At 40.6% G+C, this 14,056-nt stretch overlaps 1 protein-coding gene across 1 annotated transcript; it reads left to right on the top strand.

Moving 5' to 3' along the window:
- The first annotated feature begins 2,447 nt into the window (after window positions 1-2,447).
- Window positions 2,448-8,476, top strand: oacyl (O-acyltransferase like). The gene is given in 15 exon segments (XM_041960341.1): window positions 2,448-2,529; window positions 4,173-4,306; window positions 4,398-4,476; window positions 4,580-4,715; window positions 5,411-5,628; window positions 5,744-5,950; window positions 6,042-6,144; window positions 6,259-6,360; window positions 6,492-6,657; window positions 6,738-6,817; window positions 6,945-7,055; window positions 7,223-7,346; window positions 7,518-7,704; window positions 8,136-8,278; window positions 8,372-8,476. Coding segments are annotated over 15 exon segments (1,962 nt in total). The 5' UTR covers window positions 2,448-2,462.
- The last annotated feature ends 5,580 nt before the right edge of the window (window positions 8,477-14,056 follow it).

Genomic DNA, 14,056 nt, shown 5'->3' with positions numbered 1-14,056 from the left:
AATAACTGACAGTTGTGAGATTGTTTTGCCTTGTTTTCTTTGGTCAAACATTTAAAAAAACAAGAACAAAAACAAAAAAACTACCACCATTCAGTTTTGGACTGTACTTTTTCTACTCTGACAATAAGACTTTTACTGTCTCGCACTGTAAAGCTGCATGTGAGAAGCAATCTGTGAATTGTTCGTTGATTAGAATGTGTCTTGCTGCTGCTGCTGCTTTAAGACATTTCCAATGCTTGTGTACAAAGCTGTTCTTTATGTCAATAAATGATGAAACCTGCCAGGGGCAAGATCTGATGTCAACTGCACATGAGACATCAGCTCTTCTCTATGGAAATATATCAGAAATCATCTCGTGATCATTCATGCTTGTATGGATCTGTTTGCATTATGGACCATTATAACCATGAAGGCTGGCTGGGGTGTAAATGGTAAATGCTGATTTTTAATAACACATGTTTTCATGTGTCTAAATGTCCTGCAAACTATTGAAAAACTTTATTTAGCCATTGGCAGTGGAAGTCTAATGAGTGATATTAAATGATAAATACTAGTAAATGATGCCTAATTTTATCCAAGTCTTACATGCCAACCCTGTCACCAAAAACTGTTTTCACTGAAAATGGAAGTATCTCTGATCGTCTATCCTTTGATTGTCTTGACAACTGTTTATCCAATCGACTTCACACTTAGTGGGTGTAGGAAATGCAGTGTGGACTATGAAGTAGTTTGGATGAGTGGTTCTCAAGAAAGCTGAGAAACATTTCCCTGCAGAGCTGGACAGCCCCCAAAGTTCTGGATGCAGCAGTTCCAGACCCACAGTTTTAGATGGATGCAGGGTTAGGGTTAACCTCTGTCTCAACAATGCTGGTTATACTTAACAAGGCCTCAGCTCATTTAAGTTTTAATGTTAATGTTTTGATGACCCTATGCAGTGGCTAACTTTATGTTATTAAGCTAATGTTAGGAACCATGAAAGACTGAATTCATTAATTTTATCAATAGTAATGATATGGTGAGAAATATTTCACTCATTCACTGTTATGTCTGAATGAAATTTTCAGTTTCAGATTTCAGTTGCAGTTCAGCAGCTCGATGATACTGAGAAAGTTGCGAGCAACAATACTCGAGGTAGTAACTGGTCCATTCTGAAAAAGCACGTTTTGAACAGGTACCGCATTAGTACAACTAATTTAAAAAAGAAAAGAAAGAAACCTAATGCCTTCTGAATTATTTTTTTATCATTATGGAAATGTTTTTAATGAACACATCTGCAAATTTACAACATATTTCATTTGTTTTCCCTATGATATCCACTTAAATTATGATTTACCTTGCTGTGATTATGTTCAGGCATCTCAAAGCACATGTTCAAGGTACAAAAAAATATTGTGGGTTTGCTTAAATATTGAAAATGTCAATATTTTACTTGATGTACAGGTGTGATCAAAATCACTCTTTTCCTAACTTAAAAGCTGCTCCACAGAGCAATTTTAGCATCTTTCAGCTCATTGTTTTGGTTTCACTGCCTGCAACTCTACTGTTTTGATTCACTCTCACTGCTCAGAGCCAAAACCAGAAAAATTTTGATAAACCCACTCCATGCTACCTGCCCAGCACCAAACAGCAGACAGGTCTAAACACACAGACATGATCCACATCATTCAGTGTGACTTTTCGAGGACACTGTTATCTGTCCCTCGCAAAAACTTCTGATCCATAAATCTGCTTGGATATCAGAAAACCAGATGCTCCTAAACAGAATGTAGCTGCATCACACTGAATTTGTAAAGATTGTGTCCCTCACTTTTGCCTGCTAAAGTCATGGCAATTTATGTAGTTTTTTAGGACAAGCTCACCCTCTAGTGGCCATTGCTGATTAATCTCAATTACAGGACTGTGTGTGGTGTTAACTTTGCCCTTATTTTAGCTTGAGACAAGTTGTTCCAGTAACAAACTCAGAGGAGCAAATGACCAGCAATTCCTCATGCGATCAGACCAGACTAGGACAGAACAGCCTCTGAGGCTATTTACGGCTAAATATATAAAATCAGACTGATACTATTGTATGACATCTGTTGTAGTGATGGGGCAACAACCATGACACTGGCATGTAACCGTCATTATTATACTTGCACCCTAATTGTGCTGATCCTGTGCAGTGACACAGCCTGGATATTTCTTGTTAGCCTCTCATCCTCATGTAACCAAATCCTGTTCAAAACCAGGTGCGAAAACCAGGTGGGGACAACCTGCAGTTGCCAAAGCATCCCATAGAGGATGAATTTCACGCTATTTTCTTGATGATGACGTGTCCCACTCAGTGTTATTTAAACACCTTCTTCACTCCAAAGATGCAGTCAGCCTTAAAAATGGCTCTGTTTTGGGTGGCGTTCCTTCTATTTTCAGGGTGTAGCGTCGGGTTGGACAATACGCAGAGCTTGACAGTGTCACAGAAATGTATGGAGGATACCAACACTTTCCTCTGGGAACTCAACCAGGACAGGCCGAAGGAATATGCTGTTCTCAGTAAGTGTTGGAGCGTCTGAAAGGCTTTTTCTGACTGTGTACTATGTAAAGCTGTAGAGTCACTTGTTCATTTGCAATGGGTCTGGGGCATGGAGGTTCAGACCCAATTAAACTACAGGGGCCAAACTGAGGCCCAGTGCTCACCACATAACACTCAGTAACTTTAAGACTTATGTTCACATAAAAAAAATGCACACAAACACATCTATTTTCACAGAATACAAGCATACAGCACCATAAAGCCCACAAATACTTACAAGTTTATGTTGACATAAAAAGTATCAGTGCATGTATCAAATACATGACTTACACAGTTGTATCTAGTCATACTAAGTATACCAAGGATATTAAAATGATTTATTACATTTTTCAGTGTACAATTGTTTTACCTGTTTAAGTGCTTATCATTTGACAAATTTCTCAATTTAAATACTCTAGCTTTTCTTCAAATGCTCTGCTCAGCTTTTTTATTTAGTAAAGCAGTCTGAGTTGTGTTGTTGAGCTGTGGTATGTTGTGACAGAAATATAATCAAATAAGGTGTATTTTTATTGTTGTTGTATGTTGAACCTGCTCTGGCTCATACACAAATTAAATAAAACCAACAGATAAATGAACAACCTGTAGACGTAAAATTGGAGAAGTGACAAATTATTTAAAGCCCTGTTAGCTGCTCTGCTCTGTGTAGAGTGGGTACTATAACAGCCTCAGTGTACAGGCAGACAGGTAATGTAGCGTGATCTCCATAACAACTACAAAGGAAGTAGTTGAATACACACTGGCAACCACTGCTACATTTAACCACAACAGTGGAAAACAGTGAAAAAACATACAGATATGACAGAGAGGGTGACTCACGTTACTCATGATGAAGATGAAGCAGCCAAGTAGTCCATGTCCATGATGTATAACATTCTCGTTAGACTTGTTGCTGAGATTTAGTTTGTTTTTTGCTAACAGAACTAGCTACCCTATGCGTCTCTTTCACTAGCTGCTAGCTAACTAGTCTCAAAACGGTAGCTAGCAACACTTAAAAACAAGCTTTTGTTTCATTTAAATATTAACTTTCCACTGTTTGTTGTGAGGCTTCCGCTTTTACTTTAGGGTTTCCTCCCCAGAGACCTGTCCAGTCACAGCTTTAATGGCGCATCACAGTAACCGTATCTGATCTGTTTAATCAAAGTAATCAAGGCCTCTTCCAACTTCACCTGTTGCCCCTCCGGTAAGGGTGCAACGCTGTTTTTGACCACACAGATTGACTGTCGTTGACCAACCCTTACAACCCAGAGGGGCGCTGTTTCACAAAATTGAGGTAACAGGAAAAGTGAAGCGCAGTAACCAGGACCTGGCTATCGTCAGGAAGGAGAAATACTTCCAGTATGTGAGAACATTAAATGGGTTTTTGAACAGTCATCAATGACTATTCTTCAATCACAGAAGCAGATACCACACTTACAGTATTGTACAATTATAATCAATCACCTTTATTCTAAGCTTTCAGCGTCTCTTTTTATCCAAGCAGACAGTGGAGGGTGTTTTAGTCATCGCCGTTCTGGTCCTTGCACTGAGCTGCACTTTGTGTGTGTGTGTGTGTGTGTGTGTGTGTGTGTTGTTTGTTGATGCTTGTGTGTGTATTGTGCGTCAGTGTATGATGCATTTGGAAAGATGGGTAGCAATGTTGCGGGCGGTAATGCCAACCAGCCTGGCTTGCTGCAGCAGTGCCGCTCTGCCCACGGTGCCACCTTCTCTGGACAGTACTGCCAGGTGTTCCTTAGGCAGGTAACAATAAAAAAAAAAAAATCATGGATGATAAAACGTCAACCTCACAGACAAAAATGTGATTTTGAACAAAGTGCTTTCACTACCATAGGATACAGTCCAGTACTTTGTGGGTATCTGTGTTCCTGACTCCTGTGGGGAAGAGGAGGTGCAAATGCTGGTGGTGTACGGTCAGTGACTTTAAAATCTGTTTCTCTGGACTCTCTGCAGTTTCACTCACTCAGTCCAGTACTTGTGTTGTTTTACTTGTGACTCGTTTCACCTTCTTAACAGGGCGATTTCAGTTTGGCCAGACGTCCCTCATTCCTCCTTTGCCTCCCATCCTGGTCAATCAGTCCACTCAGGAGATGATCATGACTCACTGTTTGTCCAACACCACTGCCCCCGATGCATCAGACATCACCTGCCTGTCAGTATATCGTGTGTAGACTTTTTGTTTCACCCTTTCTACTGTCTTACCTGCATGTGTGCTTGTAACTTTTAAGTGTCTCTTTACATACGCAGGATTTACTTTGAAAAACAAGTTAATTTAAACACAAGATACTTGTGCTCAAAAAGAGGATTCATTCTCAGTGAAGAACCTTGGAGCTCTAATCTGCCTCTATACCTGCCAAAGAGCAGTGATTCCTAGCACGTCTCTGGGGGTCATCAGGTGGAAACCTCCCTTCAACAGTGTTTCGCCTACTTAGTCCCACTACACCTCCAGGAGGTTAGGCAGTGAACTCCGGCGTCCCAGAGTCACCCCCCCTAGTGCCAGTTCACACTGCTCCTACACAATCCAAACAGCACTGCCACGTTCAACTGACCCAGAGATGCTCCAGGTAGTGGCCAGTACCGATGCTACCATTTAACTATTGCTAATGCTAATGCTAACCGCTAAGAAGAACAGAAGAAGACAATACAGTTCCGATGCTACCATTTAGCTAATGTTACGTGCTAACCGCTACCTGCTAAGAGGAACAGAAGAAGACATTAAAGCTAGATTCACCTATACTGTTAATGTTAACTGCTAGCTACCAATACTAACTGCTAAGATACTATCATACTCTCACCGTGTACTACTGGCTGAGCCTTCACCTAACACAGATGCCTTTTCTCCTGCAGGTTTGTGTGTTGCATAATGGTAGCAGTTCCTCTTGCGGCCACCCTTTTTACAGCTATAATGAGGTGGCAGCGGAACAGAGAGGTCAGTCCAACAGCAGAGGCTTCCTGTTTAAACACTGGCCCCAACCTTTATGGGACCTTGAAGACTAACAGCTCCTCCAGCAGCGAAATTAACAGCAGCACATCGGAGGAAAATAGTAAGTGCAGCGCGTTTTTGTGTGAGTACAAGCATGAAGCTGCTCAAACACATATGATAAGTACATACTGAACACCAAGAAGTTATATAGTGTGTTGCGTTTTTACTCAAGCATTGCCTTATTGAATCATTCATAGAGAGCCACACTCCACTGTGTTTTCCCCGAAGCTGCGTGTACCGGTGCCTTCAGGTGTTCTCTCTACAAACAACCAGCCAGGGTGTCTTCAGCACCTCCCCAGCCATCCCCGGAGGAGGCTACTCCTCCCTGAACGGCATCCGTGTTCTCAGCCTGTTATGGATCATGTGTGGTCACTCTGCACAGTTCCCTGTGATAAACAACCTGGGTACATGGGAAGGCTCAGTGCAACTTACTCATTAAATCTGGAAGTCATTAGATTAGTTCAACACTCTTACACTGCATTACCTCTATTGCAGATAACTACAAAAACTGGAGGAAGACAGTTGAAAGCAACCCTCTGTATGTGCTTACCATCAGCGGACCTGTTTTTCTGGCTGTGGACACCTTTTTGCTGCTAGGGTGAGAACGTAACAACATGAAGTTTAAAACTGCGGTGAATTTACCAAATATATTTTAGTGAGTTTTAAGGTGCCAGTTTTAGCAGTTTCTAGAGCAGTTTTTTGTGTCGTATAGGGGTCTGCTAAGTGCCAGATCTCTGCTGGGCTCCATCGACAGGGCTGAGGACAAACTGAGCCCCAAGGTGGTGGCCAACTACCTCTTCAAGAGGATTAAAAGGTGCTGTATGTTGATCATTTCACCACATGAAGTTAGCTGTGTCCTTTCTCTGCATTAAAAACGATTTAGGAGCTCTTCATTGCCTGTGTGATCTAAAGCCCGTAAATGTGTTCTTCTTTGTCTTTCTGCAGGATTCAACCCCTGCATCTGTTTATTATGTGTCTAACCATTGGCCTCATCTCTCTGGTCCAGTGGGGGCCATACTGGTTCCCATTTATAGATACATTGATGGATTGTAAGACTTACTGGTGGGCTAACTTACTGCTGATCAGCAATCTCCTCCCAGTCCATGAGATAGTAAGTAAGCTAAAGCAGTGATTCTGTGCTGGTAGGTCCGACTCCATGTTGACACAGTTTATTTCCTAATCTCTCCTCAGTGCATTCCTTGGACATGGTACCTGTCTCTGGACTTCCAGTGTTATGCCACCACGCCTCTGCTGGTCTATTTCTACAGACTGTATGTATGATTCTAAAAATGCTAAATTTTAGTCCTCAGTTAAATCAGAAGAGTAATGGCCTCCGCTGGGGCCATTTCACACGACACCAAGTCCAGTTGTGTATTCGTCCTTTCTTGTGTTTATCAGAAACAAAGGCGTTTTCACGGTTGTTGCCGGAGGCCTCCTGCTGATGACCACTGTGACCAGCGCTGTTATAACTGCACTCCTGCAGCTGCCGGTCTTCCAGCCGTCTACACTGTAAGGTTTAGAGATTGTGCTAATTCAATCAGTTCAGGAACCAAATGCATGGAATGTACAAGTTTTTTGGGTTTTTTTTTACCTACACTGTGAAATCTGATATAAAATGTTAATAGTTTCTGTAAAATTCAAAAGTTGTTTTATTTGTTTGTTCATTTAATTTGCAGGACATCTGAGAACTATGTCTTGTATTACTATGTGAAACCCTACACAAGATATGGGCCGTTTTTAATAGGGATCTTGACTGGAATATACTTGACAATGAAGAAAGATCAGCTGTTAAAGCAAAAGGTGAGAACATCTGACTATGTTGCCACAGTCACTACACACGGCTTGTTAAGTAGAAATCTGAACACATCATGCTCTATTCTGATATTATCAAGCCAAACAAACTCAGTATTCATTCAACCGGCTGAGCTGCCGTCACACTGATGTGCTTATCGTGTCTTGCTGTCGCTGCAGTGGCAGGCAGCACTTGGCTGGTTCTTCTGTCTGTCACTCATGGCTGTGTTGGTCGGACTGGCCTACATCCTCAGGGAGACCCCCGCCTACCCGTCTGTCCCACATGCCCTCTACCAGGGACTGCACAGACCGCTCTGGGCTCTGGCTGTGACCTGGATCATACTGGCCTGTGAGGAGGGTTACGGAGGTAAACCAAGATCAGGGATGCTCCAGAGTCCAAATACCAAATTTCGGAAAAAATAAATACAATTTTAAATATGCATCTTAAAAATAATGAAGTATGTTTCAAAACGTTTGATCTTGTTGATCAGTGTTTGAGTACACTTTAATACAGTGACTGGCTGTTATGATTTCATACTTCAGTAATAGCAATGGTGATATGGGAAAAATATACTGTAAAATTTGGGGTATTTTTTAACTTCTGAGCCTCTGTACAGTGTACAAAGCCATATTAATGATTTGTTTCAACGAATACAGATAGTAATACAGTGGCAGGATGTCCGCACACCACCTGTTAAGTGACATATGAGTAAGGCACATTTTTTTACACATGAAAGTGGAAATATGTATTTAAAACAATCTACATTTTCTTGTGTTTCACTGTCACTGTTTCTGCAGGTTTTATCAAGAGCTTCTTGTCATTTGGTTTCTGGGTTCCTCTGTCCAACATTAGTTTTGCCTGCTATCTGACACATCCTGTCTTCATCATCCTCTATATTGGCTTGCAAGAGACCCCAATCCACTACACTGACATCAACTTTGTAAGTACTACAGACGGCACGTTTCATTTCAGATATTACCATGACCTCTTCTCTCCTTTTTAACTGCATGTATTGTACGTCTCCTCTCTTTAGATGTACCTGTTCCTGGGCCACCTGGTGCTCACGCTGGTGGTGAGCTATGTGTTCACTGTGCTGGTGGAGAAGCCCTACCTCCTTCTAAAATGGAGCAGTACATAGAGACGAGTCAGAACACAAAATCTGTATCGCTTTAACATCCCTGCTCTTATATTCTGTTCCCTTGTGCCTTGTAAACTATTCCAGTGCTCCTGCTGTTGTAGATAATAAACCTGTTTGTCTGTTTACAAAAAAGAGAAATGACAGTTTTTGTTGTGATTATGTTATGTATGAGTATAGTGAGTGGTTACTACTTTTACATTCTACCGAGTGTGTTCATCAGTTTACAGAGGTTTGATGTAGATCACACAAAAATGAGCTGAGATCATTGCAATCAATACATTCAACAGCCTTCACAGTAATAATGGTGAAAATATACTGAATTGATTTTCTGGTTAATGGTTTCACAAATAGAACATTATGTCATCTGCAAATAAAGATATTTAGTGTTGTCTTGGATATAATATGCTCATTACTACTAAATGACTCATGGTGGCCCGTTACAAAGGTACAATGGCAATAACTTGTGGAGAAATGGTGCAGCTCTGCCAATGAGGAATGCAACAGAGCTCATATAATTCGCAGAATAAAAGAGCCTTGTGATGCATAAAGGAGACAGTTTTCTTTTAATTAAGTAGCTACCCACAACGAAATACTAATTAGGCAATATGGCTGTCCCGACACACTGCTGTCGAATATCTGGCAGAACATATAGTCTAATGTTTCCAAAATCAAATTGCCCTCTAGGGGAAGCAGTCATCAATAATATACTGGCACCCCTCGTTTGAGAAGGCATTTTCAACAGTGGTATGACAAGAAACGTATTATTATTTATAAATATTTAAATAAATATTTGATAAAATTCTGACTTGACCTTTCAAATCCTTTTATTTCTTAATTTGTCAACTAAATCAAGATGATCCTGTCGAGGTTTTGCAATGGCCAGAATTACAAGTGTGTAGGAGAACCAATGCACAACAACATAGCGGACTCTGCAGAGGAGGAGCTTCATTAAGAAAATGTCAAATGATCACACAGAAAAACATGTTTTTAGTTGTCTGAGTAGTCTAATTTCAATTTGGAAATGATTAGAAGTGGACTAAGATAGTAAAGTGAATGAAGTGTGACTGGCTTCCTTGTGACCAAAAGTACATCGTATTCCTCTGCCAATCTATTAACAGTCCTGGTGTAAGACAACACAAATGACTTGGGTCATATATACACTGTACTTTCCGTGGCAGTGAGTCAGGGTTCACAAGTGGCTCTGACTCAGCTGATGAGACCATAAGAAAGGTTTTCATTTCCTTATGACGTGAAAACACCCTGCCACGTTTCCATCCCGTCACTCGAGTTATGCAGGGCGTGTGCTCTGTTGTGCATTGTATCAAGTTGATTTATCCTCCAAGAAAACCTTGATCCTATCCTCCTCCACTGTGTGTGTTTAGTTGTCTGACAGTGATGCAACATATGGTTTGCTATTAATGACGCAGCACTTTGGCACAGTGAAGACGAGTCTCATATCCACGATGTGTCTGCTCCTGATTCCGGAGATGCATCCTTTAGCTGTCTCTCGCACACAAACAAAACTTGGTTGTGACGCACTCTTCTTACATGTGCTGTGCCATTTTCCACCTGGTGCTGTCCAGAGAGTTCAGGGAAGGAGGCCAAACGCCAGGCTGAGGCAGACTGTGCAACGACTCGGTGTTCAAATATATCTTGCTTTGGTAAGATGACACTACTCTCACCATGACTACAAGAGCCCACCAGGCCACGTCCAATCCAAAACCCCACAACAACATGCTCAAGATGGTGTAACATGTCTGCGACCGCAGTTTCTGGTGTTAATCAACAACACGGTTTCAGCTGCTGTTGAACGCTTATAGTTAAAGAAATGTTGCTGAGATCACTCATACTTAAAAACTCAGTACCCATTTGTGTGGACTTGCTTAAACTTTCTGCTTTTATGATGCATTTTGTGGCATCTGCTCTTGAAAGGCGCTGCATAGTTAAATAAACTCATTAGACTGTTGTTAATGCCGCTGCCATGTGTTTTACATTGCATAATTACATATATATACGTGTAAAAGACACACTGTTGTATCAGAAATCAGAAGGGTTATTTTTAAATGTTACGCAATTAAGTGTTGCCAGTGGTGCAAGAACTATTTAGTTCCTTGAATTAAAGGTACTCATGAAAATACTTGACCTCATGATAAAAACTACAATACTAGAATACTTGAATAAAAAGTAAAAATACTCATTCTGCAGAAAAATTATTCCTCTCAGTGTTTGCAGTTTAGTTACGTGAGACAAATGTTTGTTGTCCAACAGTCAAACTACCACCTTGACCCTTCAGCTGTCCCTTGTGGACACAGTAAATGTGTACGGCACGGAACCACACACACAAACACACACACACACACACACACACACACACACGTATCCTATATTCATAACAAGTCCTGTCCGTGTGCTGCTCAGTAATTCAGATAAAGTGATGGTCAGTCAGGTGATGTTGTCTAACTACATTGCTCTCCTTTACTTATTTTTAAAACTTACCAAGTAACACACAACTCCCACACACAAGCTCATGCACCAATAGTCCAATAATATTCCCTCTGTTGCTTAGTAGATTTACAAGGCGGCACAAGAACAGGTGTGTGGCTACAAAACAGTGTTACATAACAGCGCGAAAAGAGCAAAAAGGACATGACATCATTTAAATGGTTTGTGTCCTCCCCCCTTCTGTTTATTGTTTGTAATTATAAACACTTTGTAGTGTGTGTGTGTGCGTGTGTGTGTGTGTGCAGTAGGGGGGGTTCATTCATAAAACTTGTCACTGGTTACTTGTACACACACACACACACTCACAATAGTGACACAGTGCTTTGCCAGAGTGGAGGAGTGTGAGCGTTTTCAGACAAGTTAGCCATAGATATTTCATTTTCTTCATTTGTTTTGTTCAAAATCTGACCCGACACGTTGTTGTTTTATTGGAGGGCCTCTGCTGTTAGACCACTGTTTACAACGTGGTGATTTTAAAGCAGTTAAAGCGTTCGCTCCCCTCACCTGTCACAGGAGCAATTATGTAAGAGCCATAATTTAGTCCTGGTTACAAAACTCTCCTTCACTGGCATTATGAAACAACATTAACACATACAAGAGAGCACAATATCAAGTTTCCTCAAGTGTAAAATGTTTGTTATATCAAGCATGACAGCAGACTAGACAAAAGAGTTAAATTGCAATTGGAGAAAACAGCTAGTCTCACTCTGTCCACCCACCAGCACCTGTAAAGCTCACTCAAGCTTCTGTCACACTGAGCGAAAAACACCCACTAACATCTTTGTCTTCAGTGGGAAACAGTACAATCAGGGTTCATTCCTGTGTCAAATGGCTCTGCAGTAGTCACTGAGCTCCAGCTCTGAAACACGGAAACATGACGCCCAGGCGAAGGCGCTAACTTTCACGATGAGCCCCATCAGCGCTTATGACATTGCCACGTAAATATTGCCTGATATTGGACGTTATGCGTTATACTGTGTTTTCATCTCATCAGCATCATCATCTTCTCATAAAAGATATAAAAAGTCATCTTATCACTGGCCTCCATGCTGCTTTCTACTATTCGCTGTTTTCTGGCGTGCTCGTGAGAGTTACCCACATTTAAAAACCTGAATATATGCACTATTATTGGAGTAAAAGTGATGTAATTAGCACATTATATCACAGTATTTCATGACTTCCTGCAGTTTTGCAGCCACTGTTTTTGTCACTGTGGGCAGTCAGGCTAGCTGTTTCCCTGCTTCCAGGCTTTATCCTGCGTGAAACTAACCATCTTTTAGTTGTGGTTTCAGAATTCATGTACAGAAGAGAAGAAAGCAAATAATCGTAGTTACAAAAAGCATTTCCTTTAAACTCCCACCAGAATCAAAGCGCTTTAGTTTTACTCCACTTAGAGCACGCCCTTTTTCATATAAAGTGTGCTTGGACACTGGGAGTGACAGAAAAAGCTTAAATGTTTCATGTGTTCAGCACTCATTCATCCCTTTCCAGCTAAATTACTGGACCATCCAAATGATTGAAAACTGACCTGCCATAGATGTCAGTCGGGATTAGCTTGTGTTTGCTGCTTATGAGATAAGTAATCTGACTAAATGAGAGGCAAAGTCATGTTAATCACTGTCACGCCAGGGTGAGATAATTGACTATAAATCATTTTCCATGAAAGTCAAAAAGGTCTGACCTCATTTGGTTGTTTTGGCCACTGACAACGTTATTGCTTTGCCAGAGCGGTTACATTGTCTCATTGTCTCAAATGGTGGTGAGCTATGTGTTCACTGTGCTGGTGGAGAAGCCCTACCTCCTTCTAAAATGGAGCAGTACATAGAGACGAGTCAGAACACAAAATCTGTATCGCTTTAACATCCCTGCTCTTATATTCTGTTCCCTTGTGCCTTGTAAACTATTCCAGTGCTCCTGCTGTTGTAGATAATAAACCTGTTTGTCTGTTTACAAAAAAGAGAAATGACAGTTTTTGTTGTGATTATGTTATGTATGAGTATAGTGAGTGGTTACTACTTTTACATTCTACCGAGTGTGTTCATCAGTTTACAGAGGTTTGATGTAGATCACACAAAAATGAGCTGAGATCATTGCAATCAATACATTCAACAGCCTTCACAGTAATAATGGTGAAAATATACTGAATTGATTTTCTGGTTAATGGTTTCACAAATAGAACATTATGTCATCTGCAAATAAAGATATTTAGTGTTGTCTTGGATATAATATGCTCATTACTACTAAATGACTCATGGTGGCCCGTTACAAAGGTACAATGGCAATAACTTGTGGAGAAATGGTGCAGCTCTGCCAATGAGGAATGCAACAGAGCTCATATAATTCGCAGAATAAAAGAGCCTTGTGATGCATAAAGGAGACAGTTTTCTTTTAATTAAGTAGCTACCCACAATGAAATACTAATTAGGCAATATGGCTGTCCCGACACACTGCTGTCGAATATCTGGCAGAACATATAGTCTAATGTTTCCAAAATCAAATTGCCCTCTAGGGGAAGCAGTCATCAATAATATACTGGCACCCCTCGTTTGAGAAGGCATTTTCAACAGTGGTATGACAAGAAACGTATTATTATTTATAAATATTTAAATCCCTGATAAAATTCTGACTTGACCTTTCAAATCCTTTTATTTCTTAATTTGTCAACTAAATCAAGATGATCCTGTCGAGGTTTTGCAATGGCCAGAATTACAAGTGTGTAGGAGAACCAATGCACAACAACATAGCGGACTCTGCAGAGGAGGAGCTCAAATGCACTTTGAATGCACGTTTATATCAGGAGATTTTACTTTGTGATACATTGTTTAAGTGTTTTCTGTTAATTTTAAGCACTTATTGAATATACGTAAATGTTTTTCACACAAACTCTAGTTTAAAAGCCTGGTTTCTACGAGTTTATTGTAACCCTGAAAAAAAATAGTAGCAAGAGTGTCTGATTCAATAATGTCTTTTGGAAAATTATGTTATTATTGTTGATGTTTCATAGATGTTAAACAGTGGTTCCAAAACTGGGTTGAGTTGTCTAATTGTGGCAAAATTACTGTTTAAAGCTTATTATTA

This window comes from Chelmon rostratus, chromosome 19 (genome assembly GCF_017976325.1).
Source record: "Chelmon rostratus isolate fCheRos1 chromosome 19, fCheRos1.pri, whole genome shotgun sequence".
Lineage (NCBI taxonomy): Eukaryota > Metazoa > Chordata > Actinopteri > Chaetodontiformes > Chaetodontidae > Chelmon > Chelmon rostratus.
The sequence above is the reverse complement of the archived record's forward strand: the minus strand, read 5'-3'. Positions and strand labels throughout refer to the sequence as shown.